This window comes from Ambystoma mexicanum, chromosome 2p, assembly GCF_040938575.1.
Source record: "Ambystoma mexicanum isolate Mex_15411 chromosome 2p, UKY_AmexF1_1, whole genome shotgun sequence".
Taxonomy (NCBI): domain Eukaryota; kingdom Metazoa; phylum Chordata; class Amphibia; order Caudata; family Ambystomatidae; genus Ambystoma; species Ambystoma mexicanum.
Window position 1 is genome coordinate 946,031,408 of NC_090923.1, and position 23,122 is coordinate 946,054,529.

The 23,122-nt window shown below is 47.0% G+C and overlaps 1 protein-coding gene across 2 annotated transcripts in view; it reads left to right on the forward strand.

Moving 5' to 3' along the window:
- LOC138566947 (zinc finger protein 91-like) overlaps nucleotides 1-23,122 on the forward strand; it is a 1,189,804-nt gene that overhangs the window by 674,638 nt on the left and 492,044 nt on the right. For both annotated transcript variants that reach the window (XM_069644717.1, XM_069644718.1), the window contains one exon: nucleotides 7,642-7,752. In XM_069644717.1, the coding sequence (XP_069500818.1) occupies nucleotides 7,642-7,752 (111 nt within the window). The remainder of the gene's footprint in view (nucleotides 1-7,641; nucleotides 7,753-23,122) is intronic.

Below are 23,122 nucleotides of genomic sequence, written 5' to 3' on the forward strand. Positions count from 1 at the left end.
GGCCAATCACATTTTAAGGCGGGCCTGGCAGAAGCCAAGCTGGTGGCACATGACCTCATGGAATCCACCATGGCCCATATCGACACCTCTGGCCGTGCCATTTGTATCGCCACAGACATGAGAAGGACACCCTGGCTCCGGGCAACGAAGTTCAACCCTAACGTCCCGGAACGCATATTAGATTTACCGTTCGAAGGGGGGCGGGGGGAGACCTCTTCCGCTCCTCCACGGACGAAGACCTGGACAAGAAGAAAAACAGCTCACAAATGGCCAAGTCTTTATACATCTTGACAAAAGACCAAGCCCAAGTCTCTGACAGGGGGTGTACGTATGGAGGGTTCCGCGGCTTCCAGGAACAGAGATCCAGGCAGCCGGACCGCTCGCCATCTCAGAACCGGCACAAGCAACAAGGAGGGGGGGCAGTAAGGGCTTTTTCCAGTCCCCCTCCTCCGCGGCAGCCTCCGACGGAAAGAAGGCATGACACGCCCCTTTGGGTCCATGTGTCTCCAGTGGGGGGCAGGCTTGCTCTCCATCCTCATTTCTGGTGCCAGAATTTCACGGACCCCTGGATCCTCTCCGTAGTATCCACGGGGTACCGCCTACCCATCCCAGCCTCTCCTTCCTCCTCCACTCCCTCAAGTTGGGACAGCAACTCTTCTTGCGGAGATCCAGTCGCTCTTAGACAGCCAGGCAGTGGAGGAAGTCCCAGCCTCCCAGCTGGGCTTGGGCTTTTACTCCAGGATTTTTGTCATTCAGAAGAACCACCAGGCGGGCCTGAGAGTTGTGCTGGACCTTTCCACCCTCAACCTCTCCTTACCCCTACAAAAATTCAAGATGGTTGCCTGCTTTTAGAGTGGAGACATTGTGCAATGGAGACTGGATGTGCTCCCTGGATCTGAAGGACGCGTACCTACACACCCCGATTTGGCAGCCCCATCCTTCTTTCCTACGGTTCAAGATCATGGGCTACCATTTTCAATACAAGGTCCTTCCTTTTGGCCTCAACTCGGCCCCCAGGGTCTTTACCAGGCTCATGAATACGGTGGTTGCCCTCTTCAGAGTGCAGGGCCTCCATATCTACCCATACCTCGACGACTGGCTCGTCAGGGCTACATCTCCGGAAGTGGTTCACCACTCTTCCCGCACTGCACGATCTGGGCTTCTCGCGCAATCTCAAGAAGATTGAGACCCAGCTGCACCCCACACAGACTCTGACATTCTTGGGCCTCATCTGTGACATGTGCTCCGAAAAGGTATTTCCGTCGGCGGACAAGATCTCGGCCATCAAGAGGGCCACCACCCACTTCCTCTGCAGAGCGGTGACCTCGGCATGGTGGTCCCAGAGTCTCCTGGGTCTCTTGGCAGTCCTATTAGCCGTTCCACACAGGAGATTGAGGATGAGGAGGATTCAGCTGCACTTCGCTGCCTCATGGAACCAGGAGCGGGGCTCCCAATCCGAGATGATCAACGTTCCTACCTCTCTCCACCTCAGACCTAACATGGTGGTCCAGGGACTGCAACCTACGGACGGGCAAGCCCTTTCGGCCGCCCACCCCGCAGGCCACCATCAACACAGACTCCTCGCTCGAGGGCTGGGGAGCCACTCTGGACGATTTCTCGGTCCATGGCACCTGGACTCGACAGGAGCAGGACTACCACATCAACTGGTTAGAGCTGAACGCCATCTGAACGCCTTCTGGTTAGCGCTCAGAGCATTCCTACCACTTCTCAGGGGCAAGGTTGTCCTCATCGAGACAGACAACTCGACCAGCATGTACTACGTCAACAAGCAGGGAGGCACCAGATCTCCTCCTCTGTGCATGCTGGCAATCAGCATGTGTATCAGGCTCAGTAGTGATGTGAGGTTTGTCAGCGAACTCAACATCCACCTCCCCTTCCTCCTCACCTGAATCCTCAGAAGAGGTGACTTGCCAGGAAGACTTCTTCTTCGATTTTTTTTCTTGAGAAGAGATACAGTCCGCGTTGAGAAGCCTCCCTGATTCCCTGCCAAACAGGGAAGCAGTAGGCTTCCTTCCCGCAGGGACCAGTGGGAAGAGGGAAAAAGCAGCAGCTCAAAAAACCCTCTTTGCGTCAGTTGACTGATGTGATGACTTGGCTGGTCCGGGAGGTTGTATCGGTGGATTCTTGATAGCCCGGAGCTGGTACGAACAACAGTCCGAAGCTGAACAGCTGGAAGGGTGTTCCGTGAGACAAGGAGCAACAGATCCGGCTCCAGCAGGTAAGAGAGTTTGCGTTGGGCGAGAAAAATCCAGCTACTGGCGAGGAAGCAAACGCAGGAAAACAAAACTGCAGCGGGAGTCAGCGAGGGAAGGTAAGCACGGCGGCGAAAGGATCACCGCGGAGGGAAAATGGAGAGGAAATGGAAACAGGGGAGAAGAAACGAGGTAAGGGGGAGTGAAAACAGGAGAGAAGCAAAGCGAGAGCAAAGGAGCAAGCAACAAGGCATAAACTGACAGGGAAGGGGGCGGGGCTTACATAGGAAACAACAGAGCGACAGAACAAAAGACTAGAGTGGAAAACCAGGAAGTAGGAAGAGAAACCTGGGACAACCTAATGGCACCGCCAGCGCCAAGCGTTCCATAGCCTCCAGCGGCAGCCCGGAACCGGCGGCATGACAATGTGGGAGTGGGCCCTGGAAAACGACATCTACCTCACGGCAGTCCATCTCCCGGGGGAATCCAACCTGGAGGCGGACAGGCTCAGCAGGTTGGGAGTGGACAATTACAAGTGGCAGCTAAATAAACTCGTTATTCAGGAGATCTTCAACAGGTGGGGTCATCTCCAGGTGGATCTCTTTGCCACCTGGCGCAACAAGAAATACCCTTACTTCGCCTCCTGGCAGGGACAGGGCCCCGGCTCCCTGGGCGACGTATTTCAGCTTCAGTGGAACGGCATGAAGGCTTACGCCTTCCCGCCCACACCGCTGATTCACAGAGGGATTTGCAAGATCAAGGAATCTCACCAACTCAACATCATTCTAATAGATCCATGGTGGCTGGCCAGGCCATGGTTTTCGGAGCTGCTCGGCCTCTCAGAGAGGCCTCAGATTCACCTCTCGACGGGCCCAGCACATCTTCTGGTGGGGCAGGGTCATCCACCCAGCACCACAGAAACTAGCCCTCACAACGTGGTACCAGAGCAGGTAATGCTGCTGCACGTCAGCCTCCCTCAGGCTAATCTGGAAATCATTCAGGGCGCAAGGAGCAATGCTACCAGGGCCCAGTATAAAAGTAAATGGACCAGATTCTGCCACTGGGCAGACTCCAACGAAATCGACCCCCTGGCATGTACGTTGGACGATGTGCTCTCCTTATGGGTGCACCTCGCCCACTCGGGTGTGCTGGTGTATACCTGCCGTACCTACCTCGCAGCCATCAGGGCTTACAGGAACTCTGAGGAGGGGATCTTCTCTTCCTCCAATCCTATCGTCAAGAAACATTTGACGGGCTTGCAAGGCTCTACCCACCCGTCAAGAGGCTGCACCCTGTGTGGGATCTCAACATAGTCTTGGGCGCCCTGGCGCACAAACCGTTTGAGCCAATGGCATCCGCGGACATTAGGCTGGTCACCATCAAGACAGCCCTAGTGGTCGGCCTTACCTCGGCTTGTAGAGTCAACGAAATCCTGGCGCTGGTCGCCTCAGAACCTTATACTACCTTTCACAGGAACAAAGTGCTGCGGACACACCAAGCATTTCTGCCCAAGGTGCCGTTTGCTTTCCACTTGAACGAGGAAACAGTCCTTCCTACGTTCTTTGCCGTTCCTATGGACGAAGCACAGAGAGTGCTGCTCTGCCTGGATGTCAGACGTGCCCTGAAATTCTACTTGGACAGGACCAAGGGCTTCTGCAAATCGAACGCCCTGTTCGTCACTTTCAGAGGCTCAAGACCAATCTATGAGGCCTCCAAGGCCTCCATATCCCGCTGGATGGTCTCGGCCATCAAAGAAGCGTACGAGGGCCAGCACAAGCCGCTGCCAGCCAACATGCATGCCCACGCAGTCGGGACCAAGGCAACGGCCATCGCATTCCAGCGCCATGTCCCTTGGCAAGTCATAAGCAGGGCAGCCACTTGGGCCACTCCCTCTGCTTTCTGCAAGCATTACTGTTCTGATGCGGCTTTCGGACAGGCGGTTCTCAGGAACCTATTTGCTTAAGGAGGGTCGCCTCTCCACCCTGGGGCTACATTCAGTTGTAATCGCCCATGCAGTATAGAGGAAAGGGGACAGGGGACGTAAGAGTAATTAGGAGTTACGTACTCATAGTCCTTATTCCCCTTTCCTCTATATGTCCCACCAACCTCTCCCTAATAATACTGATGTCATTAGGCAATGTTAAATCTATTGTCTGTGTCAATGGGGACTGAGGTGTGGCGCTAAAGGGCGTAGTCGGGCCAGCGCATGCTCCCTGAACCGCACCCCACTGCGCCTCTAAATTTAAAGGGGAAGAAGGTTTTTTCTGGTGAAAAAGGTTCTGTTTCCCTTCCTTGAAAGGGACGTCCATGCAGTATGGAGGAAAGGGGACTATGGACTTAAGAGTACGTTAGTCACTACGGTGAGTAACGTATAATTTTTCTCAGTTCATCAGTAGCAACACCAATTGTCTTGGTCAGGATGATTTACCACAACTGAGATCTAGATAAATGTAACACATTTCTGTCTCCAGTACCACAAGCAACATAAATTCTTTGTCAGGATATGTTTGCCATAGCTGAGGAATGTTGACTGAAGAAATATAACTTCTTTACAACAGCACATTTCTTTCTTCAGCAACACAAGCAACATAAATTGTCTTTGTTAGGACCACTTATTAGTACTTCATCAACTTCTACCTGGTTTACTCCCATGACAGGCCTACTCCTCCAAAGGTTTGCTATCTGGGTATTCTCCCTTGCCTGAACAGCGTTTCACAACAAGGACTTTTGTAGTTAAGATAAACTGACATGTTCACAACAGCTTCACAATGTTCATCCTTTGGCAGCTTCACATATTTAACATCTCTTCAGGGAAAACAAGATTCACATTGGTGCTCTTTAATACTCCCCTGTAAATAATGCTCCTCTCCTTCTGAATATCCTTTTCCAGAAGGGCAGCCTATTTGCCACTCTTGTTTCCTCGCTGCACAAGTAACCAAATACTGACAAGGATAGGGTTGTATTCTGTTCCTTCCTTGGCTTTGGCAATGAGTTTATCCCAGCTTTCACTATATGCTGTACAAAGTATGGGCAACAGGTTTCATATCTTGTGGACCCTTCTTTAGCCCCCTTTTGCCGTTGGCAACATCCGTTGGATTTGAATTGCCTTGCTTGGAGTCTCTTTTGGCTTGGGCAATGCTTGTAGGTATTAGTTCTTAATAATATCGCCCCATCGGGCTGCTGGGTATTTCTCAAACTCACACGTTTAATGTTAGCCATTTGGTTTTGTCATATAATGCTTTAGCCGCTTTTCAATAGTTCGGTATTCAAACTCACTTTTAAGACCACTTTCACCCTTACGCGAGTGCTGCTTACTTGGTGAATGCCTGCCTTGAACATGCAAGCGGATACGGAGCTCTCTGGGGTCACTGTCAGCTTGTGAACTCACCAGTAAGGCGTACGTGTCCGATCGCCTCGCTCCCTGCAGGCCTTCTGCTTCTCTAGCTCCTTGCGACCCGGCAAACTGCTTCTTAGTCTGCTGTCGCCCACCCCGTCTACATCAGGAGAACCCTTTGCTCCTCTGCCCCCTGATGCATGCCAGCCCCCAGAAACGGTCTCCTGGGAAAGAAAGCTTCCCTCGCTTTTGCTTCCCGCTGTGCAGCCTTTGCAGAACAGGTCCCCAGAGGGCATGCTTCCCTCTTGCGCACTTCACACTGCACAATCTCTGCACTTCATACTTATAGAGGCAGAGACCCTCTCAGAACCGGTAGTTGATTATTTCCCAAACAGTGATCCTGGCGTCTTCTCCCTCCACCAGCTTCTGCCTTGGCTGCCTGCACGAATCACACTGCTTCTGCTTCCTCTGCATCTGCTTCTTGCTCCTGCTCTTACTAATGGCCTGCACTTGAGGGGGCCTTTTAAGCCTCTTGGTCTCCCTCAGGTGTAGGTCATCTGAATTCATTCTGTCCACTCCTGCACCATTGTTCCTTTTCAGCCCTCATCTTCGTCCCAGTACTTTTCCATTTGGGACTTCAAGTACCAAAATTCCCTAAGTTAGACTTTCTTACTACTTGTTCTATTTTACAATAAGCCATTAGAAGGTTGGGGTCTCGGGTGAAGTTAAAAAAGGTTTCCCATTCCTCCTGATCTGCTTCCCCCTTCATGTGATCCTCACGCTGAACACCACCGCACGGTCAGTATCGCAAAGCGTCTGCCTTTCCCTGGCCACATGAGAAGGGTCCCAGACAGGTTTTCTGGGGAAATAATTGCTGATTCATCACAGGTTCCAAACCGAGTCAGAAGAGGCTTGGCTAATCGGAGACATTTCCAGGAACTGTTTCGTACTGGAATTGATCTGTGTAGGGGGCCAGGAGGCCTAGAGCCACTCATTATAGAGTTATTGAACTTTCTTTCTTGAACTGTAATTAGTGTGAAAAGCCCTGAGACATTTGCTGGTGATCGTAGTGGAACCTCGCTCAGGGTAAGCAGCCTTATCTAATCCAGAGGCCGCGCAATGTGGTCCAGCCAAGAGCACATCATTTGGGCATATATTTTTGTTTACGTTATAAAACAACCCCCTTACAAACCGCAATGAGTTGTCAGTTTCCTGATTCTGCATTACCACAGCATCCTGAAGTGAATCGCTTTGTGTTGCGCTCATATACATTTTAATAAACAAATATAGACAACCTTTAGGAGGTGTGTGTGTATGTGTGTATATATATATATATATATATATGTCTCCTAATGGCACTCAAAGGGTTACATGATTGTAAAAGGCATCATGCAATGGTATGTGATAACTGATACAACCAATTTACATAAAATACATAATTAATCACTAGAATTGTTTTCTTCTGAATCTGGGACCAGGGTTTTTCCTTGAGTGAAAGTACTCCATATGCAAACAGTGCTCCCCACTCCCACATTGTTTTATTTCCTTTATTAAGTAGCTCAGGCAGTCTGTAGTTTCTTAGGTTGGGTATCTTGGGTTTCTTGTCAAATACTTGCCCTTGCGGTTTTAGCATCTTGAAACATTCCAAGACATAGATGGATTTCTGGAATCCTAGGATCATGCAATCTGCCATCTTGGAAGATCTCATGCCATTGGACCTTGGTGAATCCGTATCCAAAGACAGTAAAGTTTGTTAAATCCAGTCTTTGGTAAATCTTTGTAAATTCAGGGCCATGGAAGTCTAGCAGTTTGGTTATTTCAAGGGCTGAAAACACACTGTTAATCCCCGGCCAGAGAAGTCTCAGATCACTGTAAATCTCAAGTCTCCGAGGTGGTTAACTTGGTAAATCACACCTAGGAAGACTGGGATCATGGTGCATCACAGGCCAGGGCACTCTGGTATTCAGATAATGAAAGTAAGCAGTTAAATGAGTTCTGAGCCTATGAGGTCTAATTCATTTAGTCTGATCATTCTTAATGTTCTATATTTTTGAGGGAGGCAACAAGTTTATGAAATTTTCACTTCCTTCACAGGATTTCCGTTGGCCACACCGGACATGGTTTTGGACCTGGAGCAAGATTCGGATGTGTGTATGACTGATTATGATGGCTCCGGTGGTGGAAGCCGCAGTAGTCTAAGTTCAGGTAACTTTAAGCTGCTTGCTTACATTATTTTCTTTCAGTCTGCTCTTACCCTCGTTACGGAAAATAATAAGTCAATTTTTCATCAGAATTGATTTGTTTTTTGACATTAATATTTGGGGAATTAACCCATGGGGAAATAAACTAAGGTCTCAAAGAAACTATTCTTCAAATCCCTATGAACATAAAACACAAGTTGTTTTATTTAGTTTCAAGAGTGTTAACACCCACATTTTGCAAAAGTTCTGTCATTTCACTCCACAGCATATGTATTGTGTCATTACTGATTAATAGTGCCCCATACAGCCAGATGACTGCTTTCATTTTATTTATACACATGAGGAACAATGCTCTTTTGATCACAAAAGAGCATACAATAGATAAGAAATCAGATTTGCCGGGAAGCGGTGAGCTTCTTACAATGGGGTAAGTTTGAGATTCTGACCAGGTTGTGAAGGGGAGTAAATGGAACAGTGACCGGGGACAATAGATAAATAGACATGCATAGATTATGGACAATGAACATTGGATATTTTTAAGTGCAGGTAGGCGTTTAGACCAGTTGTGCTCGGGATCCGACCATGATGGGTGTAGTGCTAGAGTGGAGGAAGAGGAAGTGTGAGATCGACAGGTTATAGACGAGGGAAAAATGTTAGCTAGCAGACAGATGAGGTAGGTTAAGAGGGTAACTCAGAGGCAAGGAGGTAAGCTTTTATTTTGGTTTTGAACAAATCCGCGTGGACTGTTTCTCAGATGTCCGGAGGAAGGGACTTCCATGCAAGTGGAGCAAGAAGAGAGAAGGAGCGGAAGAGAGAGGAAGCGCAGGCAGGGAGAGGAGCCACAAGTAAGTGTAGTCGAGGAGGCAGATCAGAGATTACAAGAAGGCTTATAGAGTTGGATAGAGGAAGATGGATACAGTGGTGCCTTACCGTGGATACGTTTCTGAACCAGGAGAAAAAATGTAAATCTGGCCAGATTTGCATCGTCGGCCATCCAGCTTGGTGACGGTACAAGGAAATGGATGTGCAGTGAGGAAGTGCAGAGAGTCCTGGCAGTGAAGTTAATGGTCTGTAAAGAGGACAGAAAGCATAGTTGGGGAGACCAAAGAGGATGCTGGCAGAAAAGAGCGGTTAAGAGATGCTTGGCAGTGTGGAAAGGAATGAGGTGTCTGATTTTACTAATATTTCAGAGGTTTAGGCAGGCTGCTGTTCAGTTTTGGAGATGAATGTAGAGAAGCTGTGAGAAGGGTTATAGATGATGCTGAGGTTTCTAGCTGAAGAAGAGTAGGGGAGATTGTCAGGAAGAGGAATATGAAGAGGAAGAGATGAGAGAAAGATTTTGGCACAGAAGAATAGTACCTCTGTTTTGGTGGAGTTTAACATCTGAGAGTGCAAAGCCATCCAATATTTAATGGCAGAGAGACAGTTTAAAAATTTGATAGAGAGATCAGAGGACAGTTCAGGAAAAGAGAAGGTGAATTTGGATGTCATCTGCAAAGAGTTGGTATAACAACCCAAAGGAAGACATTAGTGCCCCAAGAGCAGAGGTGTAGAGTGTAAAGAGGAGTGGCCCTAAGACAGAGCCTTGTGGAACTCCACAGTTAGAGAAGTAAGTTGAGAGGTGTTGTTGCTCCAGGAGACAGAGCGTTGACGAGGTGCAAGGTAGGATTCAATCCAGGCAAGGGCTTGGTCGCAAATCCTGATAAGAGTATTTAAGGCGATCAGAGTGATAGACCGTGTCAAGACGTCCACAGACCTTGCCAAAAAGGCCAACTTTCAGGGCATTCTCCCTTTCCTCACATTCCCCCAGAAACACAATGTCTCCAAAGCTTTGATTCTCTCTGGGCTGGACTACTGCAACAGCCTCAATCGGCCTAACTCCTCCCTTCGCCCCCTTTTAACTAATCCAAAATAGGACTGCAAGATTTCTTGGCCTCAAGTCCAGGGACCGTATCTCTTCAGCCCTAAAATCTCTCCACTGGCTCCTGGTTGTTGCGAGGATCACGTTCAAGACCCTCTGCATCATACACAAGGCTTTCTGGGGCCTGAGACCCTGCTACATCCAACTCTCTCTCTCCCTGAATAGTTCCCTGTTAGAGCCCTTCGGCTTTCTAGCTCCATCTCTCTGCAGATCAGACGCTTTTCCAAGCAGAGAGTGGGGGGGGGGTAGATCTCTCTCATCCGCAGGAGCTTCCCCCTGGAATGGCCTCCCTGGCCCTTTCAGGCTTGAGCCAGATCTCCTTAAGTTCCGGAAGCTTCTCAATACCCTCCTTTTCTCTTCTTCCTTTCCTCTCCCTCGCTAATGTCCCCCTCTGCTGCATTTGACTTGCTGCCTGCTTCCTTCTGAGCCATACAGGGCACCAGGCCCTCCTCGCTCAGTCTACCCCATCACCTCGGTCTCCCCTGACACCCCTACCCATTCCTGCACTTGCCTTTCCAGGCTCCCTCCCACTGTACTAGCCTGCCGGGGCCTGCACCCCTACTAAGCCTGATCCAGCCCCGTCCTCACACTTCGCATGTGGACCTTTTCTCCCTGCTTTCCTCTGGCTCCTGTCCTCCTGGCCTTCCCTGGCACTCGCCTAGCCCAGGGGCTCTCCCCCCCCAGGACGTGTGCGCTCTCTACTTCGACCTGCACTTCTTTTCCCACCTAATCATTATCGCATACGTCGCTGACCGGTACTATCCCCTGCACACCAGATTGAGTTAGCTAATAGCATACCTTAGGAGCTACTAAAGATTGTGAAAACCTTGATATCGGACTCTTCTCCGGTGCTTACTATTCTGCCTTCTCAGACTCTATGTAATTCTCTCTCTTTGTTCATTGTTGAAAATATTGAAAATATTTGTGCATAGATTGTATCATCTGGGTTACAGTCATCTACTATTCCTGATTCTCAGGGTCTGGCTTCTTCTGTGAATTCGTGGTATACCTTCCCAAGGTTTACTTCGGTTGATATTTTGAATGTGACTAATGGATTGAAGTCTGCATCCCCAAAGGACACCATTCCTTTGTCAGTTCTAAAGACTATAATGCCTAACATTGCCCCCTTAGTTTCTGAGGCAGTGAATCACTCTTGTACATTTGGTGTGATTCCTTTTATTCTCAAGCACTCTTTGGTGATCCCTCTTCTGAAGAAACCTTCCCTGGATCCCTCTATTCCTACAAACCCTTGTCCTATTTCACTCTTCACTTTACTTATGAAACTTTTGGAATCTTTAGTTTCTCCTTATTTCTTGAACATTCTCACTTTTTCAATCCCTTTTAATCTGGTTTTCGTCCTGTCAGAGGGACTGAGTCTGCCCTAATTGCAGTACTCGATGGCCTTACTTTAATTGCAGATCAGGGTGGGGTAGGTGGGCTGATTCCTTTAGATCTATAGACCGCCTTTGATACAGTGGATCATTCTTTACTTCTGTCCCGTTTAGTCTCTGCAGGGATTTCAGATACTGTTGGTTCTCTTTGTTCCTTGCTGATCGTTCTCAAACCATCTCATATTGTTCTTACAGGTCTGTCACTTCTTCTATTTTCTGTGAGGTGCCTCAGGACTCAGCACTCGCCCCCTTCATTGTTTAATGTATATATCCAACCTTTGAATTTTCTTATACAGTCTTTTGGATTTCATTGTTTTAGTTATGCGGCCTATGCCCAGATTCTAATGCGCCTTGATCTTTCCCAGGGGGATACCACTGTATGTTGTCGCTCTTGTCTACACGCAGTTTATGTTTGGATGTGTGACAATTGGTTGCATCTAAATGGAGAAAAAACAGAGGTTCTGCTAGTTCGGGCCCCCCCTCTTCTGAACACCAGTTTATTGGCCCCCCTCGCTGGGTCCTCTTCCTAAAATGGCAGACAGGGGGGGAAACCTTGGTTTACGGTTTACTGCTTCGAATGGATTCTGTCCTCCCACTTATTCCTCATCTTTTCACAGATGTTGTCCAGCTTCAGCTGCTTTGGAAAAATTTCGGCAGAGGGCATTGTGCATCAATGCCAATGACTTGATGTTCCTCGAAGGCCTCCGTCGAGGATGATGTCTTTGAAGGCATGTATAGTATGTGCAGCGCCCATTGGCTTCAGTTCTGTTTTCCCACGACAGCGATTGCTTTCGAAGAAATACAGTGTGCTGCTTCTCATCTTGTGACGTCTTTGTTAAAACGTCGAGATCGAGATGTCTTCAGAGTCGGTGTCCATGATGAAGTCCGGTTTTAAAAAGTGTCGGGATTGCGGATCGAACATTTCCCTCACTGATCCCCACCGAACTTGTTTGCGGTGCCTTGGAGCCGAACATGACACCTCAGACTGCTCCAAGTGGCAGTCGATGACTGGAAAGGCCTTGTGGGAACGGAAAGGAAAGCTGAAGGTAGGCAAAACCCTAAAAAAAAAATAAAATCCCCTACCTGATCCGTGAAACCTTCGACTGACGAGTTGAGAGGAGACTGTCCTGGAAGGAAGCAGGCCAAGCGGTCCAGGTCGAGGAGTGGCTCACACCGCTCTTCTTCATCCTTGAAGTCGAAGAGAAGGCACCATAGGTCGTCTTCATAGTCAGATGCTTCCCCAGAAAGAGTCGCATGCCCAACCAAGAAATCCACTCTGGCCGAGTGAGAGGCCTTCAGGGCTGAAATGCTTAACATTTTTGAAAAGCAAAAACCAAGCCATGCTCCTACCGTGCCTTCGAAAGAAGCCGGGAAGGAAAGGTCGATGCCTAAGTCTCGCATGCCCTCGAGCCAAGGACAAAGACACAATCCGCATTGTGAGCCTTCGAGGCCTTGATCCGATGTTACATTGAAGGATAATTCTAGACATAAACACAAGTCGAGGTCATCGACACTGGCGGCGCCTTCGACACATGCCAGACCCTCAACGTCGACACCCAAGACTTCAACATCAGCTGCACCATCTTTACCAGCTGTGCTGTAGACGCCGAGCGCCCCACCTAAATCAATGGCGCTGAAAAAGAAAATCTGGACGTCTACTACAACGTTGAAGCCAATTGTGTCAAAACTCATGATCCCTGACAAAACCTATGTTCCCCTACCTAGGAAAGACTTCTTTAAGTCTTCCTTCAATTTGTGAAGAAGAGGAACAGTCTGATGAAGAGGCCCCATTTGGCCTACAATTGTGGTACGCCTAATGTACCAGAGAGTTTCATTGAGGAAGAGTCCAGGATGAGGGACCTTTATGATAATTTGCAGACTGCAAGTGGGGTAGATACCTCACTTGAACTAGAGTTTGGGAAGCCAGAGGCTGAGGAACATGGGGATGTATCCAACAGGCAGCTCTTGTCAAAGGTGGTAGATTACATGGGTTGGAGTAGGCTTCCATTGCCATATGAACAGGACGGCCTTACTGACATTCTTGACAAAGGTCCACAGTCAGATCCTATCTTACCATTCCACATTGCCTTATAGAATGGGGTGGCCAGAAACTGGGAGACACCAGAGACCAATCCGGCAGTTAATAAAAACTAAACTAAAATGTATTTGTATTTGTTTATTTATATTGCGCACCTTGCCCTGGGGCAGCTGGGCGCATACATTTCAAGCAAATGGTTACAAGGGTTACAGGTTACAGATAGGATTTGAAGCACGCGGTTACAAGAGTTGAATGTTAACACAGAATCACTTTCCACAGGAAAGGGTACGTCATAGGCAAACTGCCTGCATAAGACGAGAAGGATATGCATGAATAGGTAACACACAGGCTACTTCCTAAGAGTGGTCCCACTCAGATTAGGCGATTGCTGAGGCAGCATCGAGTTCATGGAGCCAGAGTTTGATTTTGTTTTTGAAGGTCTGGGCGAACGGTTCTGTTCTAAGGGAGTTGGGGAGTGTGTTCCACAGTTTAGCTGCGTGGACTGGGAAACTCGAACCCCCCGCTGTCTGTAGTTTAAAGCTAGGGATGCTCAATGTGTGTACTTGGGGAGATCTCAGGGGTCTGGATGCAGTGTGGACCATAAAGCGGTTAGAAAGGTAATCAGGAGCCAGGTTATTCAGGGCCTTGTGAGTTAGGGATAGGGTTTTCAAAGATATCCGCTGTGAGACTGGGAGCCAGTGTAAATTGCGTCTCGTGTCCAAGATGTGTGATCTCCTAGGGACGTTGAGGGTGGCCCTGATGGCCTTGTTCTGGGAGACCTGTAGCTTGTCAAGATTTCTTTGACTCGTCCCTAGGTAGAGGGCATTACAGTAGTCCATTTTTGACATGATGAGAGTTCTTGCGAGAATGATAGTTGTCAGGAATGGTCTGTAAGCTGTGATGAGTTTGCAGGTGTAAGCTGATGCCGATACAACTGCATTGGTTTGTCTATTAAGGGACAGTGTAGAGTCTAGGTAGATGCCAAGTATTTTTGTGACTTTATACACGTTAATAATGTTGCCATCAATCATAAAGGATTTGTAATCCTGGTCAAGTTTGCTCAGTTTGGATGGGGAGCCTAAGATAAGTAACTCTGTTTTCTTGTCATTGAGACAGAGTCTGTGATGTGCCATCCAGGCCTGGATGACTGAGTAGACTGTATTGACTGCTTTGGCATCAGTGCCGTAGTCACCAGTGATATGGATGAGTATCTGGGTGTCGTCCGCATAGTTAGTGTAGGAGACACCCAAATAGTCAAGTATATCGAAGAGAGGTTTGGAGCGTGGGAGAGGCACAAGAGCCTTGTGGAACTCCACACGGTACATGCACAGGTTCAGCTGATGCGACGGGGGAGAAGACCCTCATGGTTCTATTAGCGAGAAAGGATCTGATCCAGGAAGTGGCTGCGTCAGAAAAGTGTGCCCCTATGTTGAGATGGTGGCAAAGGATTTGGTGGTCAACCAAGTCAAATGCTGCTGAAAGATCAAGGAGGAGCAAGAGAGCTTGCTTCCCTTGTCTTTCAAATCCTCAATTTTTGGTTTCAGGTCAATCAATGCTGTCTCCATCCCGTGTCTTGGACGGAAACCTGATTGTCTAAGGCCTAATGGATTGTTGGTTTCAAGGTAGCCCTGGATTTGTAGGTAGGCCGCCCTGTCCAGAAGTTTAAGTAAGGCACCGTGGTAATGGGCCTGTAATTTGCTGTGTTACTCGGGTCAAGTGTGGGTTTTTTAATTAAGGGTATCACCCAAGCATCCTTAAGGTTGTCTGGGACCACAACTGATTCAAACGAGGCATTTATGAATGTAGTAATAAAAGGTGCTAGGTCAAAGGCAGCTTCCTTAATAATAGTGGCGGGGCAAGCGTCCCCTTGGCAGTTAGATGGCTTGAGTCTCTTTATAATCTTTTCAACCTCCTCAATGGATAGAGGTGTGAAGCAGAAAGGTTTGCAGGAGAATTTGGGTGTGGGGATGTTGAGACTGGAGGTTGCCTACTGATCTGAGAGGAGGTTTCTTTTTTAATTTAATTTTAGCATGGAGCTTAACAATTTTGTCTAGGAGTGCCTTTTAGATATTGGCGCACCAGTCAGTGTCATGAATGCAGGTGTCTAATGGTGCTATAGGAGTCTCTAATTCCTTAAGGATTTTAATGAGTTCCTTGGTATTGGATTGTGCAAGCAGTATCCGCGTGTTATACACCTTTTTTGGCTTCAAGTATGGCATGTTTGTAGGTAGAGGAGGCAGTGGTTAGGTTGTTTTTATTGGCGAGTGATGGTGAGCTTTTCCACTGCGCCTCAGCTTTTCTTTTCTCCTTACGCAAGTCGCGGAGATGAGGGGTAAACCACGTATTAAGGTGGAGTCGAGGCTTCTGTTTACGCATCTTAAGTGGAGCAATGATATTGAGGGCTTTAGAAATAGCCTGATTATAAGTGTCCACAAGGACTGTCGGGTCCGAGCAGGTGGTTGTAGCCCTATTAATCAGTAGGGGTATAAGTGGTAGATGTTTCTCAACCGTAATGTGTTTCTTGTTATTCGTAAGTGTGGGTGGGGCGAGGTTCTGTTTGGCTATTTGTGGGATGGAATTGATGGTGAAGATCATTTTATAATGATCAGACCAAAAACAAGGGGTCACCGATTTCAAGTCAGTTCTGGTCAGATACCCAATCAAGGGTGCGACCCTTGATGTGGGTAGGTACTTTAATGTGCTGGCTGAGGCCAAAGTCAGTTAGTGTGTCTGCAAGGTCAAGGGCTTTGGAGTCATTCTCATCCTGGTATCCTAGATTGACTGATGTACTGCCCTTCCAGTAGTTGTTAAGGATTTCAATCGGGCAACATATACCTTGGTCTCGGCCTAGTATATAGCGCACGACTGAGATGTCTTTCTCCTTATTTTTATGCAGATTCAATTTGGGATGGTACACAATTCGTATCACACCCCCTTTTTAAAATACCCTGGGTCACATTGGACCATGAACCAGGCTGGTTTGTGATGTGCAATATTTATTAATTTTAAAATGCAAAAGAAATCATCCAATTTTTAATGTGGGGCAGCAATCACCAATAGGGTGATAATTACAATGAGAATGTAAGCAATGCACTTGGTTTAACCTTCTTGTGGAACATATACAAAACACCAGGGAATAGGAGCACTTTTTGATTTAGGAAAGATAGCACCCAAGTTAGGATTTCCCCCTGCAATGTTCCCTCAACCCACAAATGATCAATTCTGGATATAAATAAGCAGCAGGTAATCAGGAATAAGAGGCAGGAAAATGAATCAAAATCCGACCTTTCCTCCCCAAATAAAAGGGAAAAACTGATTTTGAACTCCTTGCAATGTTATGAAATGACATTTGGAAGTGGACAGATAATTAATGTGTGTTAAAAACCTTACAATTCCTCACTAATGCAACAATGCGAAGACACTAACAATCACCTGCAATGGATTACCAACAACATACAATTCGAAAAACGAGTGGAAAGTTCAAAAGGGATTGCAGCCAAATGACACGTGTAAAAGTTGTATTTCCTTTCAATTTATGTGTAAATTTACTCAAAAGGTTTCTTTAAAAAACTGGTGAAATATTGCAAATTGTGATGCGGTTTTTAGTCTGGGGAACAGAGGTACATTACAGGGATGTTACAGAAGTGAAAGAATGGGGGTAGCTGCAGTTTTGAATTAGATTTTCAGGTTGAAATGGAGTTCAGTTTGAAAAGAGAGATGGCGCTAGCACTAGAATCAAGGGTTCGGTTGCATGGATAATTCTGACAGTTTTAACAAGTGATCAGGATAAGGATGTGATGGCTTGGAGTGTGGGATAATGACAAATGCAAGACAAGTTAAACTATTGATTTCTATGGGGTAGGAATTATACTTACAGTCCACATTTAGTGTGGGGTTTTGCGACCATCAACCGGTTCTGGTCTCACACGGCAGCGCCCCTGGCAAAGGACAGCTGGGCAAAAGAAAGCTGGGTAAGGTCGGTTCACCGGATGGTAATTCTGGTCACTGGATGGCACAGGTACCTCTGAATGCAGTTAGTGGGCATCAATGAGTGGCCAGCAATTGGTGGGCTGGTCTCAGGATGCTTCCCAAAAAAAAAATACCACAGCTTTCTCCCTTTGGTTATTTGGGATTTTAGAATTGAGGCACTGCTGGAAGGGTCAACAATGCTTAGACCTTGTAGTTGGGATCTGGACTCAGCAGGATGAATGGAACAGGAACGCCGGCGCAGGAAAATCAGGAATAGTGTCTGCGTGAGTCTTGTCAGGGACTCTTATTTATAATGCATAGTGACATCATCAAAATATATGGCTGGGAAGGCTTAACTAAGCACACCTCGAACTGACTGGATTGGTCAGGGTTGCTAGTCCCCGCCTTGCTCTCAACTGGTTGGATTTCAGGATAACATGTCAGATTTATGATGCGAGTTTTACAATGTTCCAAAACCTCCCACACTTACCTTAGCTAAAATCCGATTTTGCCAGAAATGGTACATTTATACAGTTGAAGTCTCTTAGCAACTTACATAAACAGGTTACATAATTTATGTAGAGCATATCACTCTGACTCTGCAATCCGTGTGACATTGTTTTTTCTGGTTAATACTTTTTAGTAATTTTGAGTATGAAAGATTTGGCCTAAAATTCCTTAACTTCATACACATGTGTGGATTATCATAAGCGATGTAGGTATAACATTCATATTGGCATCATGGATACTTTACTTGTAATGCCTGATTCTTTGCCATTTCTATTCCCAAGGGGTCAGTGAATTCTACAATGTCTCAAATTATAAACCACAAAATCACTTTTAAACTGCAAAATTTTTACATTTTTACAAAGTCTTGCTGCAGAGATAAAAGTCTTTACATTTTTAGTAATTAATAGTCTTTGGAAGCAAATGGCAGTCCTTTGTCCATCATTGGACCATTTTTGTTTTCTTCGGCTGCCACCAACTGTCACTTCCCCCAGAGGGAGGATGTGTTTTCCCAGTTTGATTGAAGGTTTAATGCCCCTTCCCCCACTTCACACTTCCTTGTCCTGAGAGTTCCATTGTCAGAGGGTTCAGCCCAGACCGGATTCTGTCCAACCTAGTAATTATCACTGGGGTGTTAGTATCTGCTGAGAGTTTATGGTGGTTCCCTTTCTTTGGGTGAAGCCTTAGCTCTGTCAACTGAAATAACCTGTTTTTGAGAGCTTGCTAAATCCAGTCAAGGCGGTTTAAAACATTTATTTTCTTATATTTGTTCCTGAATTAAAACAAACCTGTGGAATAAAATAACCCATGTGTATATTTTCACCAGAAACCAACCCCTTCACATTGCTAGGTAATGGCAGGCTTTCATTCAACAGTTGTACTTTTTAAAACGGGCTTTTGTCTCCTTTGGTTTGCAAAGCCCATTTTTTTAACACGTGTGCTGCATGCTGCCATTTATTTTTAAATTCAGTTTTGCATCTCCATCAGATTCCCACACTGTTTTGCAGCCATAGTTATTTTCTTGTATGCCAGAGTTTTGTTTAAAGCACAGATGCATTGAAATTGACATGGCCCAAATAGCTGGAGTTCCTTTGAACTACTGACCATTGATACTTTGGGAAGCTAATTTACCCGTTTCCCAGTTCAGGTAAAAGTGAAGATCCTTTGTTGATTTTTCACAGAGTTGGTTTGACAGGGCCTGTCAATTAGAAATCATGCTTGGTTTTGCTGAAGCACAATGGGATATACTGGGCATGGCAGGGCCTTATTAATAACAGTAGTTTAAGGAAGAGCAGATGAAAATAGCATCAGCAGCATTATTTTAAAGGTGAAAAAGTTTCCTTTTTAATAGGGATTTTGGGCTGGCAGAAAAGCAACGCTGCTTTTCCACTTTATTCCATTTGTATATGTCAGAACACACTGGCACGCTCCCTCAGTGTGTCCCCTTGTTCCATCCTGCCCAATGTGTGCTTGGCAAGACAGTACAGCCATCTTTTTGTTGCTGCAAAACGCAGTTTTGAGGCCATGTAGCTCACAGAAGCCAGCACAGCTGTTTTGCTGTTACTGCTGAAATGCAACTTTGTGATGTGGGGAAGCACAGCTGAGTTGGGTCAATATATCCCACATAGTGACCCTGACTACCAGTCAAAACACACTACTCCGGAGAGTCTGTTGGTGCAGGCAGCTACTGCAACATCAAAACATGCGACGTACCCTTCCATCCCTCCTGATAGGGATGGCAAATGCATAGGTGTATGGGCAAGAAAGGTATTCTCTTTGGGAGCATGGCATTAAATCTGCCAACTCCACTTGTACCCTTGTAATGTTTACATTCACTCTATGGGACTGCATTTCCATGCCGGTAGAGCACATTCCAGAAGGGGATGAAAGAGACTTCTTCTTAGCCATAGTTCCATGTGCGAGTCTCTTCAGTCAGGTTTGGATTCTGCTGATAGCACCATCAGAGCCATGGCTAACAGCACCGTTATGCGCTGGTTTGCATGGTTGCGAAAGTTGGGTTTTGCACCGGATGTGCAATTCAGACTTCTCAACATGCATTTTGATGGGTCTCACCTTTTTGGCAACAAGACTGATGAGTCTTGAGAAGTTGCAGACCTCGAAGGCGGCGGACAAATCTTTCGGTGGCGCTATTAGGCAACCTCAGCCTTTTCTACTTGGTACATAACCATTGAGGGGTAGATCTTTTAAGCTACTACTCCTCAGTTGGAAGGGCGAGAGGAATGCCCAGTCAAAGAGGCCAGAGAAAAAATGTCCTCGTAGTGGACGAGGAAGGGGTGCAAAGCCAGCTCAAGCAGCAGCCTCCTTACCATCGGCCACTGCATCAGCCGCCGCAAAACCGCTTTAAGGTCTTGAGTCACAGTTCACCAGTGGGGGGCAGACTGTGTCAGTATCTAGAAGAATGGCGAGACATTACTTCGGATGCCTTGGCTCTAGAAACAGTAGCCCACGGTTACTCCGTTCCGTTTATAAGGAGACCTCAGAACAATCCACCGGGGAACCACTCTTTGAGGATTCCAGATCCACTACTTTTGCAGGACATTTTAACCCTGCTAGAGAAAGGCACTATAGAACCAGTTCCTGTAGCGGAGAGGAACAAGGGATGCTATTCTCCTTACTTCCTTATACCCAAGAAGGACAGAGGACTGAGACCCATCTTGGACTTGAGATACTTGAACAAGTTCCTGAAGAAGGACAAGTTCAAGATGGTCACACTTTCTCAGATCCTTCAGGCCCTCCAACTCCAGGATTGGTTGGTGTCATTGGACCTTCAGGATACTTATTTTCATGTGCCAATCCATCTCAAGCACAGAAAATACCTGAGGTTCACAGTTGACAGTTCTCATTAACAGTTTTGAGTTCTGCCATTTGGGCTAACCTCCACCCGAAGGTTTTCACCAAACTGATTGCGGTGGTGGCAGCGAGTCTCCGGAGAGGGCGGATTCACGTCTACGCCTACCTGGACGATTGGCTGATTAGGACACGGTCTCCCGAACAAGCCCAGGATCGTCTCAATTTCACCTGCCGCACCCTCCACAGACTTTTCTTCTCTCTCAATTACAAGAAGTCCCATATGAAACCATCTCAAAAACTCCAGTTTTATCAGAGCTGTACTGGATACTTCCTTGGGAAAGAGCTTGCCACCCGAGGTGAGGGCTCAAGGCATTCTTCAGATGGTTACCAAGTTTCAGAATGCCCACAGTCTACCGGCCTTCGTTTTTTATTTTTAGGTTGCTCGGCCTCATGGCATCCTGCATTTTTCTGGTGCCAGAGGCCCGCCTGAGAATGAGATCCCTTCAATGGGCTCTAAAACCTCAATGGTCCCAGTTCAGGAAAAATGTCAGACCTACTTGAGGTTCCAACTAACGTCGCACAGGATCTTCTGTAGTGGGTTTGCGAGGACAATATTCTGAAGGGAGAACCCTTTTGGCAACCATGGCTGCAGACAACAGTAGTGATGGATTCCTCGCTCACTGGAGCCCATACCAACGATCTGACAGTCAGCAGTCGTTGGTCTCCATTGGAATACAAACTAAATCTCAATCTTTTGGAGCTGAGGGCAATCAGACTAGCGCTGAAGGCCTTTGTCCCCTCTGTACGGGGAAAGAATGTCCTGATAATGACGGACAACACAATGGCCATGTACTATTTCAACAAGAGAGGTGGTGTAGGGTCACTACTGCTGTGCAGAGAGGCAGTGCAGCTCTGGTACTGGGCAATTCAAGAAGGAATATCTCGATCGGCAGTTCATCTAGCCGGAGAGGAGAACACGGCAGCGGATGCTCTGAGCCAGGCAGAGCAGTCTCCCACGAGTGGGAACTAGCTCAGAAAGTCCTTCAAGAGATCTTCACCCTTTGGGATCCCCTCAAGTGGATCTGTTCGCAACCGGAGCCAACAGGTAGTGCGAATTGTATTTCTCCAGAGAATTTACCTCAAGAAGAGCTCTAGGAGATACGTTCGTAGTGGACTGGGAATTTCCACTCCTGTATGCATTTCCTCCAGTCCCTGTCATTCCACAAGTAATCAGGAGGTTGAGAAAGTTAGGGAAACACATGATACTAATTGCCCCAGATTGGGACAGGAGGACGTGGTACCTGGACCTTCTGGACATGTCCAGCTGTCCTCAGATGGCTCTTGCACAAAGAGAGGCCCTTCTCTCGTGAGAGGAGGGTCGGGTTCTCCATCCAGAGGTCAAAACACTCAACAGTCACGCTTGGTTTCTGAAAGACTGAGAGACAAGGATTGGGACCTCCCGGATGGCGTAATGGAGATTTTGCTTTCGGCCAAAAGTCTCTGTGCCGTTGGAATACATTCTACAACTGGTGCAGAGAAAAGAATGTAGATCTTTTTATGTGTAAAACACCGGATTTATGATCCTTTCTACTATCTTTAGCCAATTTGAGGCTCCAGATTGGTACTATTAAAGTCTACTTGGCAGCGCTATCCATCTTTAAGCGCTCGTCAGAGGAATGTTCCTGCTTCAAAATTCCACTGCTGACACAATTTCTAAAAGGGCTCACCGTGTCCCCTCCATCTCCGATCCAGGTACCAGTCTGGGACCTTCATTTGGTTCTAAATTTCCTAATGTGTGCACCTTTTGAACCTCTACACTCATGCCCTTTAATGTTGTTAACCTTTCAAACCATTTTATTGGTGGCTCTAACATCAGCCCGTAGAGTGAGCGAGTTGCAGGCACTTTCGTCCAGGCCATTCTTTACTATCTTCCACAAGGATAGGTTTGTGCTAAGGGTAGTCAAACCTTAATTTTTGCCAAAAATAATTTCTGATTTCCATATAGGACAGAAAATAGTTCTACCTTTTTTTCCATCCCCCACCTCATGCTGGTAAGGAGGAGGAAAGACTACATAGGTTAGACCCCCCATAGAGCGTTAACCTTTTATAATTCTAGAATGTCAAAGCTACGCATTGTTGACCAACATTTTAATTGATATACAGGTCTTAAGTTGGGTCAGGCTGTCTCTAAGCAGAACTTGTCCAGATGGATCATTCTGGCCATTTCAGAATGCTAGAGGTTGACAGGAAAAGAACCTCCGGAAGGTTTAAGGGCCCATTCCACCAGGGGCATGGCTATCTCTATAGCCCTGCAAAGGGGCATACCAATTAAGAACATTTGTGATGCGGCAACGTGGTCTATTATCCACACATTCACAAAGCCTTATTGCCTGGAATCTTCCCTCTGTCAGGATGGTACCTCTGGTAAGGCAGTCCTGCACTCGGTCCATGAAATCGTGTGAAATCAAATTCTACTCCCTCCTCCAATTCAAATACTGCTGTGGGAGTCTGTCAAAAGATGAGGAATACCTGGGAGGACACAATCCATTCGAAGAAAATGTTTCTTACCCGTGATAACATTCTTCATCCTCATCTCTTGTGGACGGAGCCCTTTCCCTCTGCTCCCCAGCACCCTCCATCGCGCCGGACTATCACCTGGTGGTGTGCATTGCAGGGGGTAAGCCTGGCGATTTCTGGGAAATTTTGCTTATGATGGCGTGCAACGCTCATTTCGGAC